The 22,079-nt window shown below is 35.5% G+C and overlaps 1 protein-coding gene across 3 annotated transcripts; it reads left to right on the forward strand.

Annotated features, from left to right (window-relative positions):
• Positions 1-1,304: 1,304 nt before the first annotated feature.
• LOC121801620 (regulator of telomere elongation helicase 1 homolog) lies at positions 1,305-11,998 on the forward strand. Of its 3 annotated transcripts, none has more exons than XM_042201149.1 (24): positions 1,305-1,531; positions 2,338-2,600; positions 3,519-3,667; positions 3,986-4,067; positions 4,152-4,299; positions 4,696-4,852; positions 5,119-5,295; positions 5,614-5,741; positions 5,842-5,887; positions 6,956-7,097; positions 7,192-7,346; positions 7,476-7,567; positions 7,633-7,740; positions 7,816-7,881; positions 8,302-8,388; positions 9,184-9,243; positions 9,327-9,448; positions 9,701-9,758; positions 9,854-9,959; positions 10,150-10,214; positions 10,329-10,871; positions 10,971-11,116; positions 11,276-11,361; positions 11,431-11,998. In XM_042201149.1, the coding sequence occupies exons 1-23, from the start codon at positions 1,430-1,432 to the stop codon at positions 11,358-11,360; spliced, it is 3,087 nt and encodes a 1,028-aa protein (XP_042057083.1). In that variant the 5' UTR covers positions 1,305-1,429; the 3' UTR covers position 11,361; positions 11,431-11,998. The 3 variants fall into 3 exon arrangements, with proteins under 3 accessions (XP_042057083.1, XP_042057084.1, XP_042057085.1); XM_042201150.1 differs by having other exon boundaries at positions 11,441-11,998; XM_042201151.1 differs by lacking the exons at positions 10,971-11,116; positions 11,276-11,361; positions 11,431-11,998 and having other exon boundaries at positions 10,333-10,576.
• Positions 11,999-22,079: the final 10,081 nt, after the last annotated feature.

Here is a 22,079-nt window from a genome sequence, read left to right on the forward strand (position 1 = left end):
ATTTCTAAATTCTATTTTAAAGTATATTTTTTAGAGTTTCAGATTATTTATAAGGGCTTTTAAATAATAATTTACCTTAAATTTAGATTAATTATAAAATTTTAAAAAGAAAAATACTTAAAATATAATTTTATTGAGGGCTTTAGCCCCACCCATTTTATACATGGGTCCGCCCCTGTGGAACCATATTCCACTAATATTTTCAACTCATTTTCCTTTATATTTCTTTAAACTCGTGCTAAGTCAAATGTGAATTACTAAAGTGTGATTGATGTAATATTTAAATATCTCACTAATGAAATGAGTGCTTATATTCTTTTAATTTTTCATTTTTTTAGTTTGAAAATGTTAATTTCACCTCAGTCTAATTATTAAATTTAATCAATACGCAAAAAAATTAATAAAACTAAAGACAAGTGGTCGGTTTTGTCTCATTATTTTAGACATTTATAGCCTACTACATATTCTTTCATTTTGTTGGAATAAATCATCCTAAAAAATTATTGCATTTGGAATATCGACGTGAAGATAGAAGTTACACATTGATTACTGAATGAGTAATCAATGTGCAATTTTGGATAATCAATATGTAATTTGAACAATCGATGTAATTGTTATTGTCACATGATATTGTCATGACTCATGAATTTTTGCTCTGCAGCCAATGTTCCCTTTCACCACTATTGAAATGCACTAAATAACTTTTACTACCTCCGTTTTTTAAAAATAGAAACTCTTGAAACGATACGAGTTTTATGCACAATTTATGAAGTATTTAAGAGACTATAATTGATAAAGTAAGAGGGAATAAAAAATAATAAAAAAAAAGAGAAAAATTAATAAAAGTAATTTTAGTTGACTGTGGCTTCACATCCTAAAATAATAAGTTTAGAAAATAAAAATTTATATAGGAATAGTAGTAAAACTTCTACTGCACCAAGACGTGCGCTATTTTTCAAGACGAAGGAGATATACTAAAAATTTGGTCATCAATATATTTAATTTATACTTTTTCATTCTGCTAAGGGCATTGTTATTGTGTATGATCTAATTCAAAATAAAATTTAATCAAGGCTAAAAATGTAACTGAAATTTTCATCCCATTCTATGTTGTAGCTAAAAATGATGACTAAAATAAAATCAATTGTCGAAATGGGCCTGAACGCACCTCTCGTTGAAATGGGCCTGAAGGCTGCGGGCAGCCCAAAATAAAGTAGGCGCAGCATTGTAGCCCAAATCAATCTTGTCGCTCTAGAAAACGGCGGGAAAATGGAAGAACAATGGGGATTTTGGTTGCGCTGGTTTGTACTGTACTCTTCTTCCTCACAATTATATACACCAAAAATGAGAGTAGAGATAGGGTTTCAACTACAACAAAATTAATCACTCCGATTATACCGCCACGAGGAGAAGAATCTGCTGATTCGCAATGCCGATATACAACATCAGGGGCATCAATGTGGATTTTCCGTACGAGGCGTATGATTGCCAGCTTGTTTACATGGAAAGAGTCATCGAATCTCTTCAAAATGTATGAAAAACGCCATGATCCGGATTTCTTTTATTTGTTTGATCGATATGCTTGATTCAAGAGGTTTCAGTTAACATTTCGTTAGAAGATAAGGATTCATACTCGAACTAGTTGGTAAAATTTGTATAAAACCGTGTTGCATTAATTGACCGGACTATGTGTTAGGGTGCGGTTGATTTTACTAGTCCTAATTGGCAGGTTTTATGCAGTATCATATGTTCATATGAAGTTAAATCACACTTGTGCTATTACAAAAAAGATAAAGATGCAATTTTTGACTGCTCATTTACTTAAGTTGTGTGGAAAAATTGCTTCTTGCCCAGTTTCACAATGATTATTTTGGCATTTTAGTTGGTGAGAATGATTATTGACATTTTTCAGTGAATTTTTAAAGTTTGCTGTTTGCTACACTGCGCTGCTGTATAATTACTCACAATTCCATAATGTTTTAGTAGAGATAACAAAAAAATCCATTGCTTTTTAATACAGTGAAGAATGAAAAAAATGTTTTTCCTCTGGGATACCATACCATTACTGCGATGTATCTTTATGAGTATATCCTTTCATATAGCTTTGTTTTTTATTTGATTCATCGAGGTGTTTCTCAAACAGGACTTGTATTATTTTTTAAATCTATTTACTAGTCCCATAGAGTCATAGACCATAGTTGGTTCATGGTTGCTTGATGAGATCTTGGAATATTTACTTGTTTTGTTCAGTAATGTCAATAGTAGTTTCATCCAAAAATTAGCCTAAAAATTCCATTCACCACTGATTTATTTCTGTGTTGTTTTTTAAATCGACAGAAAAGTAATGCTCTACTAGAGAGTCCAACTGGAACAGGAAAGACATTATGCCTTCTATGTGCCACATTAGCTTGGAGGAGAAGTTTTGGCGAATTCTCTAGAGGCCGGAGCGATAAAAGTAGCATCAGAGAAATTCTCTCCCAGTCTGTAGATGAAGATATACCACAATCCCAATCTTCTCAATTTCCCACAATTGTTTACACATCACGCACCCACAGCCAGATTAAGCAAGTGGTTAAAGAGCTGAAGAGGTCTAACTACAGGTCAGGTCAACTACAACAGTGCTTGTGCTCCAACTACATTGTTCTTTGTTTTTTGGCCATTTGCAGTTATAAGTGCTTGTAAGATTGATTCTTAGAAATTGCTATGTGGATAATGGGTTTCCAAGAAATTTTGTTGGATATGATTTCAAGTAACACTAAACTGATTAAATTAACTTTGTTGTCTTGGAGGGCTGAATAGCTAATACAGTATTGAATCATTGATATGCCTTCTTCCAATGAGTACGAAGATGCTTCTTTGTCTTATCAAAATCAAGAAGTCTACGACAAAACAAATATGCATCTGCAAAATTTTATGATCAGGCATTACTGTTGCGAAAATTTATTATCTGGAGTACTAGTGATTATTGTTGACTCTTCTTATCACTATATTAGAAAGATTTAGTGGATTGGCCTTTCATTGGTAGTACTTCAAATACAAAGTTTCAGCTAAGTTGGAAAAGTAGTTCAAGTATAGCTGCATGATTGACTTTAGGACTGAAGAATGATGGTAGAAAGGGAAGTCGACTGGCTGCGCACTGCCTTTAGTTACTTCCATCAGGACTGCTTACAATAGTAATTTATGGCTTGGGATAATACTTTTGCATCAAACTGATGACAGTTTGTTGTTATTTTAGTCATTGGGGTAATCGTGATGAACGATGATGCATTGATTCAATGGTAGTTGGGAGCTCCACCCAGCACAAAAATTTTAGTTTTTCCTTTCTGGGTCAATGTCATTTTCTTTTGTTTAATTATGACAAAATTTGATAGTTTTTACATCAGTAATGCTTCAAACAGAGCGGACTTAAAGTCTTTTTATACAACTATGCTTTCTTTAAGAATGTTGAATGCATTTAATTTAAATGTGAAAATAGTTATGGTAGATTAACATCATTAACTTAATGATCTAATATTCAGGCCCAAAATGGTGGTATTAGGATCTCGAGAGCAATTGTGTATTCATGATCAAGTAAGTCTACTTCGTGGAAAGGCACAAACAAATGCTTGCCGTGCCCTATGCAAAAAGTTAACAAAACGGTTTTGTCCTCATTTTTCTGGTGCTGCAGGTATGCCTTAGTTTGGTGCCATTCAATTGCATGCATAACCTGCATTATTTAATAGACAATGAGTATACTCATTTATAAGCTGTATTCATGAATAGTATGCTTGGTTGGTAACTTTTAGAAGACACTGTTCCAACTACTAGAGTAATATTGTAGTCCAATATATGCTTGTAATTATTAGGCATAGGAGCAATTAGAGCTATATCGTATTGCAGCTGAAGAAAACGAATAAGATATGACCTCCATATTATTTTCTAAAGGCTGTTGGTCATGATAATGTGTTATGGTATGCAAATAACTGCTCCTTCATTGTCTCTTCAGAATTCGTCAAGAAGAATCCTGGTATTGGAGAGGATCCTATTGATATTGAGGACTTGGTCAATATTGGAAGAAGCTCTGGATCGTAGGTTTATGGTTTCTGCCTTCTATTGCTATCTTTGCAGAAAACCAATCAAGTTGAACTTAACAATGATTATCTCAAACTTAGGTGTCCTTATTACCTATCACGGGAGATCCATAAGGATGTTGATATCTTATTCGCACCTTACAACTATCTCATTGATCGTGGGAATCGAAAATCTCTGAAGATCGACTGGAAAAAGTGCATCCTTATTTTTGATGAAGCTCACAACTTAGTACGTATAAACTCCTTGACTTTTGGAGCACACCATCTTCCCAAAATCATTTTCATCTTATCATCAATCTGCAAATATTTCAGGTTCCAGAGATTTTTAATTCATATTTCATCTTAGCAATACATTGAACTTGCTTGGTAAACCTTTTATTTTGAATCTTGATTGACTTGAAATACATGGTATTCCACGCTGATCTAGTTTTTGAGTCACCTAACTCCTACAGACATCCATTTGTTCAATGTTTTTCATCAATCTTCCACTTTTTCAAATCCTTCTTACTGAATGCAGCCATAATTTTTTGGAGATTGCAAGCGAAAAAAATACATATAAGTCAGGTATTATGTGAACATTCTTCGCCTATCAAGCTTCATATTGCAATTTTATTTTCTAATGCAGGAAAGCTTATGTGCTGAAGCTGCCTCATTTGACCTGCCTTCAAGTCTTTTGACAGCTTGCATATCAGAGGCAAAAAACTGCATTGATCTTTCAGTTGCTAGGAGGGACACTTCTAATGATAAAACTTATAGTCCAGATGATTTTGCTATTCTTAGAGGTATATCAGAGCTTTTACCTGATGTTTCTCTCATGACTAATTCATGAATATTGAATAAGTCATTCTCCTGATCCTGACCCTGCATACTTGTTTCTTATCTGAATTTAATTTTCTGCCTTGATCATGATGTGGTAGAGTTTTATACTCTATGAGTATAGCTTGTTAAACTAATCTGTCGGCCTCAATCTTCTTTCTAGCTGTTATGGTCAATGAAATTTTATTGCCTAGTTTTAGGCCATTATATGTGCATTATGGTGTTCCTGCAGCTCTGCTTTTGAAGCTTGAGAAGAGAATAGCCGAGGTGCCAATTGAATCCAAGGAATTAGGTTTTACGAAGGATGGACCTTACATTTATCAGCTACTATCTGAGTTAAATATCACTCAGAAAACTGCCGACATGCTCACGGGTATTATTGAGAAGGCGTGTATACTACTCCAAGAAGGTACCTGCTGCCATGGTCTTTAACTATATTTGTATAGTTCAAGTTTATGGCTACGTGACAATATTGAGATGTGTTTTCTTGGAAAATCTTTTTTGAATATCAAATATATGCAAACATAACCGAACATGATTGAAGTTTGTTTCACAAATGCATGCAAACATAACCAATCATCATAGAACAAATTCACGCAAACAGATTTTCTCCTGCTATCTCCTTTTTCTAAACTAGGCCATTTTGTATACTCTTAACAGGTGGAATTAAGTTCTCTTGGTGATACTGTCCCTTATTGAAGATCTAATATTCTCACTTTTCCCTCAGGTGAAAATGTCACTGGAGGTGGAGGAACACACAAAACCAATTCTTCAGTTTTCAGGCTTGAAAGCATAGGTGATATCTTTGGACTGATTTTCAAGGATAATAGTACTGCTCATGCCCAATATTATCGAGTAAGTTATATCAATTGATTGCTTCATATAATTTAATCCAACTAACAAGCTGTGCTTTTGTCTATGCTGTCTTCCTGATTCATTTCTCTGACAATGACAGTTTCACGTCCAGGAAGTCGAAGCTAGCTCTGATGATTCCTTTAAAGGTATTATATAGATTTCCTTTCCTCGCAAAAGATGGAGATCATGTTTATGCCTTATAATTCCTACATATCTGATTATGTAGTTTAGTTTGTTGAAATACATGCTTTTTCTTAAATTTTGATACTTAACTTTGCCTAATTTCTAGTGCATTTCTTGTCTTTCCATTCACTGCCACTGCACGAATCCTGTGGTTTCTTTATGTAGGCAATCACATTCTGGGCATTATAATGCATGTTGTTTAAGCTAATGTATGCGAGTTGAAATTTCTTTATTTCCTTCATCCAAAACATCGTGCCCCCTAGAGGTTTCTTCATGAAGCCAATCACATTCTTGGCTCTATACTACATGCTGTATAAGCTAATGTATGAGGACTATTATTATTTTATTTTCACCCGCCTAAATGTCATGCCCCGCCCCCTAGATTATGGAACTGTAGATTGAGAATCAAGTGTGCATAATTCAAGAAGCTTGTATTTGTAATGGATTTCTAACATTGCTAAACGCGTATTAAGTGACAAGAAAATCAGAACCTACCATGCTTAGATCATTGAACTTTACACATTTAGTTTCTTGAGCAGCTTTGTTATCAGCAATTTGTAGCCCATTACTTGTAGAAAGTTAACAGCATGAATTTGTGTGATAGATAAAAAGGATTGTAACATATTGTGAAATGGGACTAAAAGGTCACATTTTTTGTTTGTTGTTATGTAAGATTTGAATATGTTAGATGATGTCCTCCCACACATGCATATGCAAGTGCCTATGGCATGGCTCATGCACTTAAAGGAAACATTTCAGTAATTGTGCATGCATATATACGGTGAATATCTTCTTGCCATCTCTCGAGTCTTGACTAAATTGGACATGTTCTTATACTGAAAATTGATTTCACAAGTTCTTATCTGGGGTTTCTAATTTTTTTGTAAATTAGAAAAGAAAAATAAAAAGAGGAAGTATTGCTGTCCATCCTGTACTGCCTTATCTTCTAAATTGTAGCTTCAGATCACTTATTTGCAAATATGATGCATTGTGATTGACACCTATGAATTTCCATCAATCTTCATAATCAGGGAAAACTTCTAGAACCCTGAGCTGGTGGTGCTTCAATCCTGGAATTGCCATGGAAGAGTTCACCAAGCTTGGTGTTCGATCTATAATTTTGACATCTGGTACATTATCACCAATGGATTCATTTGCAGAAGAATTGAAATTGTAAGTGACTAGCTTTCAATGGAACTATTTCTCATAATTATAGTGGTGATTGCTTCCAAAGAGCAAAGTATTCATTAGCTTTTGTGTATTGTAGAGAATTCCCTGTCCGTTTGGAGAATCCTCATGTTATATCAGGAAATCAAATATGGGCTGGGGTTGCACCGGTTGGGCCATCTGGTTATTCTTTCAATTCTTCTTATCGCAACCGTGGTTCAATAGAGTACAAATCAGAGTTGGGCAATGCAATTGGTATTATTACTTATATACTACAATATGCCCCAAGTCCCTTTGCTGTATTTGCCTGAGTTGTTAGCAATATTTTCGTACAAATATATGTACAATGTGCCTCAAGTTACTAAATTGGAAATTTTGCGACAGTCAACTTTGCTCGAATTGTACCAGACGGTCTGCTTGTATTTTTCCCATCATACTACCTTTTGGAGCAATGCATCAGCTGCTGGAAAACTATGGTAATACATCTCATGTCAAGATTAATTGTTTGTTCTGTTTTATAAAACGAACTTCTTATTGACAGGGTCAGCAAAATTTATCAAATTCAACAACAATTTGGGAAAGGATCTGCAAGCATAAGTTACCTGTTGTGGAACCTAGGCAATCCTCACTTTTTCCTTTAGCAATTGATGTAAGTTGGATGAATGCAAAATTATGTTTTTGAGGCTTTCACTATGCTAAGCTCCTTCTTTGCGTCCCTTGTCAGGATTACATGACAAAGTTAAAGGAAGTCAATATTGGCGCAGTTTTTTTTGCTGTCTGCCGTGGGAAGGTATATATCCTACACAACAAAAATAATCCTTGGTCTTGTGTTTTCATGCACAGTTATGTATTGAACTCATAAGACAGTATTCAATAAGCAAAATGTAATTGTCACAGTGGAATTGTACCACAGAGTTTAGCTTGGTTAAGATACTATTATGATTTAAAGCTCCAACCACGAATCAGTAATTTGGTGAGAGGATACAAAATGCCATCACGTGCCACTAAAGCTGGCAATAATTGCTAAATGCAGCCTGGAATGTTTCATTAGTTTTCTTGGAGAAATCTTTGCTTCTAATTCTATTTATTCTTTAATAAACTCTTATTAGCGTCGTACCAGTTTTATTGTATATAGAAATTATCTCGTCCTTCTGTCCAACTCCCAATTAACATCCTTTGAACACAATATTTTTTTGTACCATATTTATAGGTGAGTGAAGGACTAGATTTTGCTGACCATGCTGGCAGAGCTGTGGTCATAACTGGGTTGCCATTTGCCACACTGACCGATCCTAAGGTTTGTCTTATGTTTTATTTTGATTTATGCTTGTGCATTTGTACAGCTCTTCCTCTAGGCTATAGGAATGTAAGATTACAATACTTCCCCTTCACTTTTCAAATCAATACGTTTCTCTGGTAGTTCTGCAAAAGGCAACTTTTAGCAATTATGCAATTTTTTATCGGTTTTTTCTTTTTGAGAAAATAAAGCTAGTTTTGCTGGGGTTATAATATTAACACTGTCAATCCTTGTGGATTAAAAAGAGTAAGTTTTTTTTTAAAAAAATCATTAGAAATATTTGTGGAAGGTATACAAAATTGATTTCTATTTTCTAAATAGGATAAAATTACTTTAGGAGAGCTGATATGTTGCACTGTTTATTTTACTTATTTATTTATTTTTAATATTTTCAAAATTTGTTTGTTTTTAGTGAAAGAAGAACCTTTTGTATTGTGCAATGGAATGTTTGATGAGAAACTTTACATATTGTATTGTGAAAATTCGAGAATGTCTCTATAATCTTGAGTTTTGACAACCATCTTTTTTTTGAATAACTCATGAGAGCATTTTCTGCTTTTCATCTTCGAGATCTAATCTGAAAATGGATCTCTAAAATGATTCTCTTTCTGCATGGCATGGCTACATATATTTGGTTTTTCTTTATCTCACATAATGAGTGTAAGCATAAACATACCTGTATGTTGTTATATTTATCAAATATATCAATTACATTACATTTTTTAAATGTTTACAAATTTGTTTTATTTATACTTACGTTCGTTGAGTAATTTCCGTGTCAATTGCTGGAGACAGGTTCGCCTTAAACGGGAATACTTGGATCAGCATGTTCATTCTCGGAAGTCCATAAACAAGGTAGCACATATCCTAATATTCAGAAATTTCCTTGTTAATGTGGAGTACTTTATTTTATTAAATGACCTAATGGCATTATGAAGGGACAAGGTCTCACAGGAGAAGAATGGTACTCTCAGCAAACTTTACGGGCTATAAATCAGGCCATTGGCCGAGTCATTCGTCATCGACATGATTACGGAGCAATTATATTATGTGACGAGAGGTGTTTTTTTGTTCTTTATTTACGTTATTCAAATTTTATGTTACATATTTCTTTTTTTGGTGTGCATAATCCAGAATTATTAAGACGTTTAGCTGAAACTAATGTTTCATTACGATGTTCTTGTAGGACTTAATTCTTGCATTTTCTGGATATATGTTGTCAGTTGTGTTATTGATTATAGTATGTCTCATAAACACATCTTTAAGGACAGACTGGAAATGCTTCATTATTTATTTCCTTTGTTATAAATAGGTTCTCGCATTTTAATCGCCAGTCTCAGATATCTTCATGGATACGACCCCATGTCAAAGTACGGTTTGTCTGCCATACTTCATTTTCTTCCATTTCTTTATTTCTTGTTAATGCTGCTATTATGTTGTAAGCCTTTGCACTTTGTATTTGCAGTGTCACTCCAAATTTGGTGATGTAGTATACACACTTACTCGATTTTTTCGAGATATTAAAACATATCGCCCTCCAAAGCTGGAATTCGTACAGAATGACAATCAAGGTGATTTTTTATTTTATTTTTCAAAATTTTATGTGCTTCTGAATGCATCTCTTATTTCTTGTGCTCCTATCGATACAACAATCTCAAGTTCTTATTTATGTAAAAACTGTAAGCATACATATTTTTCTAGCAATAAGTTCATTATAAAATAGATAGTACGGATTTAGTAACCATACATGTTTTGCTGCAGAACCTGCTCGAGTTTCACAGAGCAGCCCCTTGTCTTTGGACAAGATTAACCTGGAAAAGCTCCAGGTAATCTCGATTAACTGCTTTAAATTAAAGTATATTACAGTACTATATTTTACAATTATGAATCCCCTAATTGTATTCGTAATGGTTTTATCATTGAATTACAACAACCTGAAGACAGCATTCAATCCAACTAGCTCATTGGACTCATCATCCACTGCTGAAAAAGTCAAAAGAGGCGGTATTTCTATCCATACAAGAGAAATACTTCCTGCCAATCGCTCAACTCTAGCATCAGGCAAGCTACTTCGGGATTTAAAGATGAAGAGTTCAAGTGTCCTTTCAAGCTCTGGGAAAGAGTCTTTGGCCATTGATGGGAGAAGCAAACAGGATTTTAATGAAACAGCTGTTGACCTGGCTACACCTATTTTACTGAAAAAGCAAAAGTTGCTTATAACCGGGCCTACTCAGTCAACACATGAAGAAAAGTCTAACCATTTCAGCAATATGGTGAAGAAAGAACATTTGCAGTTTCCAGAAAATGTCCGTGACCTTAATCCTCAAGAAACAGAAGTATTGGTTGGTGAAAGTACTGTCAAACCTGACATAAGGATGATTTTTCGCGATGTCAAACCGGACATCGCGAAACATAAGGATGCTGTGTCGGAAACTGTATCTAAAAACAGCATTGAGACCAAGGGATCAGCTTTCCTCGTTGAGGTGAAGTATCTTTGAATTTTTGTCTACGTTATTTTAGTATTTATTTAATATTTTACATGTTTACCACATCATTGCACCTAAAAAATTGGTAATTTGCAGGTTCGAGAAAAGCTTACCGATTCAGAATATAAAGAATTTGTCGGCTCAATGAAAGCACTCAAGTCTAATACAATGAAAATTAGCCATGCTCTGCAGTCAATTGCTAGATTGTTTTGTCTTCCTGACAGGCTCTCTCTTCTTCACAGGTATGAATTTTTTGTTAGAACGTCATTTTATTTCTTCATAATCACTATTCCACAATTATGATATCGCTCTCAATATCACTAGTATGATTTTACAAAATTGATCCGGTGCACCCCTTCATTTAATACTATCGTTGTATCTTATTTCTCGATCTTTGACAGTTTCAAGGATTATGTTCCTGCGAAATATCGATCTCTATATGAGGAGATCATGATTTCCACTACATGCGATGCAGCTGGTCTTTAAAGTAAGTAACTATTTCCTGCTGCTGAATGAATTATGCCACTTTGCGCTGAACTATTTCTTTCCTCACTAGTTACTAATAGGTGTACAAAGCTAGTTCTTGACGATAACCGAGCCAGGAATCATCGCCTTACTGTTGTGCATGTGACTACGTTTTTGGTGCTCGCATCTCCATCTGCAGACAGCTTATGCAAGGCACTAGGTCATCATGGCTTTTATGAAGCGAAATTGGCTGCCCCAGTGAAATTATTTCAGAGACGAGTACAAGTGGCCGAGAAAGAAAGAACACGAGGTAGGGACTCATCTCGTGGTTTTTAGGAGAAGAAAAGGAATGCCTGAAACTTGTACACTGGCAACGACGCCGACAACTGTAGTGTTTCAACTAGATCTGCACAAGAAAGTATATGGAGGTGTGAGCAAGCTCAGTTACAGGTTAAGCTCAAAGGTTGCCCTACAGCCCTATTTTGCCATTTAATTAGGTCTAATATCTTGTTTCACTAAAAGATGTTTTAGCCGAGTCAAAATGGAAGTAATTGCAAAGTACACTCAAATTTTGATTTTTAATCAGATCTTTAATTCAAATATTTCCTAGAAATTGAACTTGTAAGTTTTGCTTATATTTAATTTCAATAAAATATACTCTTTTCATGGCAAGAATAATCATTTAGTAAAGTCGAAAGTGAATATTTTAAAAAATTCGAAAATTTTCTATGCTGAATAAGTAGGAGTATAATTGTGTTCTTACATGTATTTTAGATCGAAGTGTAACTTTTAGTTCAATTTTTTGAAAAACAACAATAAAGTTTAAAAATATTTAATTTACCAATGTCAGTGTTGTCTCACAAATTCAATATATCTGTGTCTTAATCTCCTTTTCCTTCAATTTGATTTCCATTAATTAGTTATTTTGTAAATATCGAATATTCTTAATGATATAAATATTTTATCTTAAAAATTAGTACTAATATTATCATAGACGTGCATAATTGGCTATTGATTGATTACTTTGTACTTATTAGAATTTTGTTATATATCGCTTTCATGTACTATTACAATCGTTATCATTTGTGTAATAAAACTAGTGTACATATGAAATAATTACTTCACAACAGTCAATTAGTAAAGCAAAGTATTCTATACTTAAATTAACATCATATATACACATAGATCAGTATTATTACTATGTCTATTTGTATAGTGAACTTTTTATCCATATATATTTGATACGAGACGATTTTCTTAAAAGGAAAATTGAAAAAATATGAAACAAATCAATACAGTAGATATTAAAACAACAAATTAGAATCTTCCAAAAACAAAAACAATCGATGGTCAACGTTTTCAGTCGAACTTGAAAAGAAAATAGATGAATAGACCAATCGCTAATAGCACTACACACACAGCTACACAAGCACTCTGTTGCACATGTCGACAAACTTGTGAACCACATTTATAGCAAAATCTTGTCCGACATCTGCATGGCACGGGAAAGAAACACAAAATAGAAAAATTACGAGACAGATCAGAAGTCAATGAAAAGTTATATTACACCCAACATAAGTAGTTAAGAATACCTGCACATAACAATTTGACAACCCTGAATGCGTTCTATTGCATGGCCACATTTAGGGCATCTTGTCCACTTCATTTGCTCAAGCAAAAGACCGAATTGAACGTCGTTTTCATCCATTACTTGGGATGCCTCGCTGCGCCTAAGCCCGGCGTGCCATGGAGCCCTACACGCATAGCAAACGAGCCTCTTGCAAGCGGGCAAGCACATTTCGTGGTTGCCACATCACACTCATTAAGAATCAGCTCAGTGCAATCCCGATAAGGGCAATAGCAACTTGTGTAAGTTGAAACGATTGATAGGCACAAACAATAAGACCACTTTACAAATAGCGAAGATGGGATCATCGGCCGACATTCCATAGGAATTAGGATTTTCCTGCAATTCAGTTCCGGGCACTTGATGGTACATATGTTGTCATCAATCTTTGCTTGGATGTGGCTACCTATGCACTATATATTCAACCATTAAGGTAATTTAAAATTGGTGGCTAATATCACCAATAATAATTATCGATTTCAAAGAAACGTATGTACGAAACCCTAATTATCTAATTTTAGTGTAGGGTTTAATAGATTGAAAGCAAACGAATAACAAGTAGAAAAAATAATAATGCAACGTACCATGAAACATATATTATGATCACAATTGGCACCGTGACCGAATTTCTGGCTCAACATCGCTGGTTCTATACAGATTTCACATGTGAAAGTTTGATGTGTTTCGTCGCTCATGATGCTTGTATTGTCGCTTGTGTCTTGCTGTATTTTGTTGCTCATGACGCTTATATCGTCGCTTGTATGTTGCTCTATTTCGTCGCAAATTTAATTAAAAACTTTAATGAAGAGCTATGAACGACTATGGATCTATATAAATATATAGTACTAAACGTTTAAAAAGAGAATCGCTCCAACTCCAATAAGAATTCGGTTTGGTATCACATTACAAAGTATTATATGTATTAAAATAATTAATTTAGCAAAAACTTTACTAAGCGACGAGAAATCTATGTATTTTTGAAAAAAGGGTCGCATATTTGGAAAAAAGAATCATATAGTATCATGTAATTAGGACTTCTAATAGATTTCGAATTCGAAAAATAGTAGCATACTGGTCGGAAATTTTCACAAAATTAACTAATTAAGAATTTGTTAAATAAAATGAATTAATTATTTGTATAGTAAAATTAATCTAGAAATGAAATAATTACATACAAACGATAAATCAATAAAGGAAGGTATTATATACATAAAACTATTATTATACACATGTCATTAGCATTACTTGTTTAGTGAAATTATTATCCATATATATGAGTTATTTTACTTAAAACTGAAAAATGTATAAACAAATTAAAGGTTCGTTTGGACAACTACTATATGTATATTTAAAGAACAAAGAATCTCCCATAAACAGAATTAATGGATGGAATTTTAATTTCAATCTCCTCCGATCTACGATCTATATATATATCCCCACAAATAAGAAATAAATATCATACACATCAGTGGCGTATCCAAGATTTTTGATATTGGGGTGCGAAAAATAGTTATAACAATTTAAAGTTTCAAATTTTAGCAAATCCTTTTAGTTCTATTTGTTTTGTTTTTACAATTTTTCTGTTTTTAAAAATATTCTCTTTATTTTTTTTTCATAAAAAAACTCTTTTAAAAAAAATAATTGAATTATGCACATAGATACTTTGTTAGTTAAGACTATAGTATTATATAAAAGTTAATTAAATAAATTATTAAGAACAAAGTAAATATCAAATATTAAATATAGATGAATAAAATAAAATTTGATAAGAGTATGTCAAAGTGTATTGAATTAATACAAAATTTTAGGAGAAGTTGTTAGCGAAAATGTAGAGAATATCTATTAACAGTGAATAATAAACGAAAACTAAATAAGAATTAAACAAATTGAGTTAAAAAATATTCCTTTGAATCCATACAAAGTCTACTAAAAATAAAATAATAAACGAAAACTAAATAGGAATTAAACAAATTGAGTTGAACACCCTTGCTTTGAATACATATAAAGTCTTGGAAGAAGTTAACGGAAAAGAAATGGCAGAGAGAGGATTTGAACCCGGTCCTCTAGGTATAGATACTGAATGTTGGTTTTATCTCTAAGTATAATACTATTAACGACAAATTTTGGGGTACAATTGTACCCCTTGTTCATATGTAGATACGCCACTGATACACATAAAAAAATATTGAATAAAATGTACTTCGCATATGTTGACATTCTTCTGAACCACATAAATCATAAATGGCATTAATATAGTTTAGTAACTTGATCAAATAAAATAGTTAGTAATCTTATCGGACACACATTCAAACATATATATATGGATACAAATAATATAATGTAGCAATGTAAACATTTTGGTATAAATTATGAAGAAGAATTGAAAGAGACGTTGCGGTAGGTTCAACAATGTTAATGCGAACTAATATATAGACCTACTATTATAATCTCTTTATGAATGCTCATTTATGTTTTATCCAATATGTGATAATAGTAGGGGACGACACAAATCTCAAATTAAATTTGCTTTATGTAGGGTGGTTAAAACTGTTGCGAGACAGTTGCGGACCAATTGTGGTTAGTGTTCAAATTCATTTAATAATTTTGGGAATTCACTATGTGTAAATGTTTGGTGTATTGTAATTTCACAATATTTTAAGAAATTCTAAAAACAATTTCATTTCACGTCTAATATCTTCTTCTTTCGTGACCATGGTGTTTCCAGCCAAGCCTAAGAGAACATTAGAGCCTCCTGATGATATCAGGGAGAAGAGGGCGTCACCCCTTGAATCCATCGCTTGGCATGAATTGCCTCATACTTTAGAGGCTCTAAACGAAAATGAGAAAAATGAAACATTTTACGTCAACGACACACATGAGTAAGTGACAAAAATGAAATATTTTTTAGATGAGTTGTCAATAATCAATCGTTGGCCATGAATCGCCCCATATATATATATATATATATATATATATATATAGGGGTAGTGATCTATGACAAACACCTCTTAACCATATAACTAGAGAACAAATAATAGCCACAAGATCAAAAAAATCAAGGGCTAATATTAATTTTCGAATTTAATGAGATATTAGCTCCCTCAATCACAAATTTACTCCATAATAACAAGTCAGGGGTATTATTGTCATTGCACAAAAAAATTAGATTATGTAAATTTTTACTTCATTTGAAGGTTAACTTCACGGACATGAAGCGAGTGGATCTGATCAAGGAGATCGCGGCGGAGTTCGAGCTGATCGCGAACCGGCTGTCGGAGACGGAGGTGGCGACAGTGGCATCGGTGGTGGAGCTGGAGCTGGAGTCGCAGCATCTGGCGGAGATCGCGAAGCGCGCGCAGAAGCTGACCGGGCCGAAGAATGTGAAGCTGAAGACGGTGATCGACAAGTCGCTGCTCGCCGGAATCATCATCCGGTATGGGAATTCCAGCTCGAAATTGAGTTTAATTACTCTTAGGTTGCTGAATGTTGTATGTGAATTCAAGAATTATTGAAGAATTCGGAGCTCTGTTCATCAAAGCTAGAATTTGCCCGAGCAAAGGCGGCGATCGGTTTCAGCTATAAATACGGCGAATTGAGCTACGGAAATGTCACGCCCGCATTTTCTAAGGATAGAAAACACGGTTGATCGCGACTAGGGGAGGATTAAAGAAGCGGAGAAGAAAGGGGAAAACAACGCAACTCGACCATAGCTCGAAACAAATGGGAATAACTCGAATAAAAATCAGAGTATCTCAACGATACAAGAACTCAAAAGAAGGACAACTACTTAGCGGAAGCATTTGAGAGAAGGAATATGCCACGTGTGAAGACATGACACATTCTAAACACTTAATTTCTTCAACGGTCTTGCTCAACACCCACCGCACCCGTCATGCTCAACCTGCAATTTTTAAAAGAAAAGCAGGGCTGAGTACTTGATGCACTCAGTGGACTCATGCCGAAATCATTTTATAAAAAGTATTTATCATGCCACCATTGAGTGACCTCAGGTTTAACTTTGAAAATGCCCGAGACACTAAAATCATTTCCAATGTAAAATTCGACTGATCAGCCATTTTCCCATAGATGTCTACCATATCTGATCCATTGATGACAAGGAATGTGGCCACATTCCAAGTCACTAGACCGGCCGACCCAAAAGACGGCTCACGATCTCCATAGGTGTACACTAGACTGAATAGGAACTCACTCCCTACACAGACCCGAATTCGATTATCCATTGATGGCAAAAGCCACATCAGATAGGTTCCATAGAATAAAACAAAACACGGCATGACAAATATTCATATCATTTTCACATAAAAATATACTTAGGGCATTGCCCTTATTTAAAAAGAAAGCCCACCTCGTTCGCTTAAGACCTTAATTCGAAATTAGTTCCCTTCCCTTGATATCACGTCTCGCTTGCAAGGAATCACATTTAGCATTTAAATAACACATAAATCAACACAATGAATCAAGTAAATAAATAAGATGCATGCACCCTAATTAAAAATTGTCTATCTCGTTTCTCGGTTTTCGATTATTCGGTGGCCGCCCAAAGTTCCTCCGTTGGCTCCTCGTATTTCCACCACGATGTCGGAATAAATTCCCAAAAATTGTACAAGCGCATAACTAAATTATCACAACTATTTCCCTTCGCAATTATATTTATTTCGTACTTTGAATTATTCTGAGACTTAAATAAATAATTCCCCACAATTAAATTATCGGCCCAAGGATTTAATTAATTTGATCCAAGTTAATTATTATCTAAGCCCTCCTTATTTCTCCCATTTATTTAGTAGGGCCTAAAAGGATTAGTCCAAAGATTGAATTAAAAGCTCATGTCTTAATTATTTTCTCCACCTTATACCTTCAATTACAAACTAAAGCCCAAAGATTTAAATGGATCTCATAGATTTAATACATCCTCCCATTTAATTTATGAGGCCCAAATCTAAAACAAAAGCCCAATTTTATTAAATCAAGGCCCAAAGCAAAATGGCCCAAAATAAAAAAAAGAAACATCTCCCCCCATCAACCCGTCGGCCACTCTCTTCTCTCTCCCTCTCCACTGCCTATCTACCTCTCTCCCCTAACTCTCTCTATTTCTCTCTCCCGTCGAAGAAAACAGAGCTCTCAACCTCCAAAATTTTCCGTCGTTCCTCCAACTCATCTCACGTCGCCGGCCGGAAGAGCTGCTGCTGTCGCGCCGCTGCTCCGTCGCACGCCGTCACTGCCGGCGTCCAATTCAGCCGCGCCCGCTGCTGCCGTCGGTCAATTCAGCCGCGCCCGCTGCTGCCGTCGGCCAATTCAGCCATCGTCCATCACCGAACCAACCCCGAACAACTCCGAACAGCCCCGAAACGACCCGAATCAACTGAGGAGCTTGGTTTTTATTCAAGGTATGTTTCTTCCGTTCTTAGTTTGATTTTGATTCTTAAAAGATTCGATTGGTTTTGATTGTGTGATTTGATCGGATAATGATGTGTATGGAGCAGAATGTGATAATTCATGTTTAGAATTGGGTAGGAGATTACCTCTGTGAATTGAGGAATCAACACAGCAAGGATCTGAAAAGTTTGGTTCTTGAAGCTGGAGAATTTGATTACTGCCAAAAGCAACACTTTGATGTTAGACTCTGGAGCAGGAGAAAGTTTAGATATGAATCGATAGGACTTAGCTTACCTTGAGTAGAAATTTTGCAGACTTCCTCTGTTTGCTGCAGGGAGAGGAACGAAAATAAGCAGCAATATTATAGAGGAGTAGGAATTTAGAGGAGGAAGATTTGGTTGAGAAGTTGGAGAGATTTGTGGAGTGGGGAGAGAGATTCCTGGGAGAGAGGAGCGGTTTCAACGTGGGGGAGAGGAGGATTCGAATTTTCTTTTTCTTTTCTTTTTTTTTCCTTATTTTGAATAAATTTGAATTTATTTGTGATTTAATTGCAGATCACGGAGGAAGGAAATCTTATCACGGAGGAAGAAGATCTCTACTGAATCTTTATTTAAAATTTCGGCTTCTTAAAAAAATAAATTCCATAGGCTCTCAAAATAAAAATAAATTCCATAAACTCTCCAAAATAAAACGGAACGATAGTTGGCTAAAAAAAATTCGACAGTAATCCAAAAGCAACTTAAAGGAATAGGGAAAAGTCGGGCGTTACAATCTACCCATCTTAACAAAAATTTCGTCCCGAAATTTGCAAAAATATAACTAAACGTTTCCTAGTACTCTCCATCTTATCTTCAAATTCTCAAGCGTATTCCTCGCAACCACAATGTTACTATTGGTTTGGGGGTGGAGCTGGGTCTCCTCTTGGGTCGGCTTGAATTGCTTGAAGTTGTGGGCGTGGTCCTTGGTCGTTTTGCCTTACACCTACTCCAACATTCTTACTTGGACAATCTCTAGAGAAATGACCATTTCCACCACAGTTGTAGCATCCATCAAACTTGAGTCTACACTCTCCACGGTGGTTCCTAAAGCATATAGTGCATGGAGGAATCCTAGGTCGGAAATTACCCCTCTGATTGGGAGCAGTCTGGATATGTTGTTGCCTCTTATTTTCATATGGACCCTGATCCCCATCCCATTTCCTCTTGTCTCGAGAGTTATGTTGTTGCTGTGGTGTTGGTGGTGTAGGATTCGCTACCGTCTCATCCTTAGGCAGTGCCTCTTCCACATCTAAAGCGCAACTCAAAATCTCGGAGTATGTAACTCCTCTACGGCTGGCCACGGCTACCCTTATTTCGTGTCTAAGACCAGAACGAAATTTTTCGGCCATTTTCTCATCTGTGTCTACCAACTCAGGTGCATATCGGGTCATTTCACAAAGAGCACGGTCGTACTCCGTCACCGTCATGCTTCCTTGTTTTAGGGTGTGGAACTCAACTATCTTTGCCCGTCTGTAGCTCATGGGAATGTACTTGTTGTACACCTCCTCCTTGAATTCATTCCATGTCAGGGCCTCACGGCGTGCGGGGTTCATTGTTCTTCGCTTAGTATCCCACCAAAAATCTGCAGGCCCAGTTAATTGAAAAGTCACACAAGCGAGACGTTCCCTATCTGTGCACTCCATAAACTCGAATATACGCTCGAGGGCGCGTATCCAGGCCTCTGCCTTTGGTGGCTCTCCAAGTCCATCAAACTGTGGGGGGTTTTGCTTCAAAAATGTCTTGATGTATCCTTTTTCTTGAGGTGGAGGTGGAGGTGGTGGTGGTGGCGGGGGTTGATTTCCAACACTCTCCTCGGACCGTTCCTCCCCATTGCGCCCTACTCGTGGACCACGTCCACGTCCATCTCCACGTCCACGTCCACGTCTCGGTGGCATTCTGTTTCATAGGCACACGAGTTAGTACGGTTGTTCATATTCCAACTTCACCACTTTCATATCTTTTCATACATCATAATACTGACTTCTCTTCTCATTCTTCGATTTTCCTTGCCTCGTATTTTTGATAAATTAGGGATTCGCCCCACACTTTCAGATTCTCGTTCATTTTTGTCACTCGGGAAAGTGATAGATTATCTCAACTTAAAACTACGGTTCGCGTGTATTCAATCTAGCCTACAACATAAGCACTCTATGTTCGCCACATACTTCATCATCTCTCATCTCAACATCTACCACAATTAACGTCATCCATACCACAAGATAAACACACAACATTTTCACATCTCATAGCTTTCACACTTAACATTTGCATTCATAAAATTTTGGCACAAAAGCTTTCGTCAAACTCTTTCACACTTTCTTAAAATTTCCACATCTCACTTTTAAAGTAAAAGTTTTGACTCAAAACTAAAATATACTTTCGCATCAACTTTCATCCATCGTATAAAACACTCCATAGAATAACGCATCATACTTTGCACCTCATAACATAGATATCATCATACTCCCATAGCTCAATTTTCCAAACGAAAAAGTTAAAACTATTTTTCTCGAAACTCAAAAATTTTCGAATAATTCATAAACACAGTATTCCATTGATCAAATTTGTTTTTCATAAAAGATAAATCACCCCATTGCATAACATACATCTTTCTATCACCATAGATTTTCATCTTCTCGCAAAACACACACACGCATATATATACCATAGCTCATCTATCCCATTGTAAAACATACTTTGTTTTCATAACCATAGCTCTTCTCATCTCATTTCCAGAAACTTTCTTATAAAAGTTTTCATAAAATAAATTACCTCTTTCTTGATTGAGCGTGGCGAAGCGGGATGTTGAGCCTTCAATGCATAATTATTATTATCATTATTATTATTATTATTACTATTATTTTAGTCTAGCGAAACAAGTCTAGACTAAGACTGAAAAAGACTCTCGGCTCCAGAGCGGAAAGAAAAACCTGGCTTTGATACCACTTTGTCACGCCCGCATTTTCTAAGGATAGAAAACACGGTTGATCGCGACTAGGGGAGGATTAAAGAAGCGGGGAAGAAAGGGGAAAACAACGCAACTCGACCATAGCTCGAAACAAATGGGAATAACTCGAATAAAAATCAGAGTATCTCAACGATACAAGAACTCAAAAGAAGGACAACTACTTAGCGGAAGCATTTGAGAGAAGGAATATGCCACGTGTGAAGACATGACACATTCTAAACACTTAATTTCTTCAACGGTCTTGCTCAACACCCACCGCACCCGTCATGCTCAACCTGCAATTTTTAAAAGAAAAGCAGGGCTGAGTACTTGATGCACTCAGTGGACTCATGCCGAAATCATTTTATAAAAAGTATTTATCATGCCACCATTGAGTGACCTCAGGTTTAACTTTGAAAATGCCCGAGACACTAAAATCATTTCCAATGTAAAATTCGACTGATCAGCCATTTTCCCATAGATGTCTACCATATCTGATCCATTGATGACAAGGAATGTGGCCACATTCCAAGTCACTAGACCGGCCGACCCAAAAGACGGCTCACGATCTCCATAGGTGTACACTAGCCTGAATAGGGACTCACTCCCTAGACAGACCCGAATTCGATTATCCATTGATGGCAAAAGCCACATCAGATAGGTTCCATAGAATAAGACAAAACACGGCATGACAAATATTCATATCATTTTCACATAAAAATATACTTAGG

This window comes from Salvia splendens, chromosome 4 (assembly GCF_004379255.2).
Source record: "Salvia splendens isolate huo1 chromosome 4, SspV2, whole genome shotgun sequence".
Taxonomy (NCBI): Eukaryota; Viridiplantae; Streptophyta; class Magnoliopsida; order Lamiales; family Lamiaceae; genus Salvia; species Salvia splendens.

Excerpts from the sequence above, each read along its gene's own strand:
- LOC121801620 (XM_042201149.1), top strand. The coding sequence starts at position 1,430 with ATGCCGATATACAACATCAGGGGCATCAATGTGGATTTTCCGTACGAG. Across the intron at positions 7,741-7,815 it reads TTTTTCCTTTAGCAATTGAT|GATTACATGACAAAGTTAAA; the intron begins GTAAGTTGGATG and ends GTCCCTTGTCAG. Across the intron at positions 11,117-11,275 it reads AGGCTCTCTCTTCTTCACAG|TTTCAAGGATTATGTTCCTG; the intron begins GTATGAATTTTT and ends GATCTTTGACAG.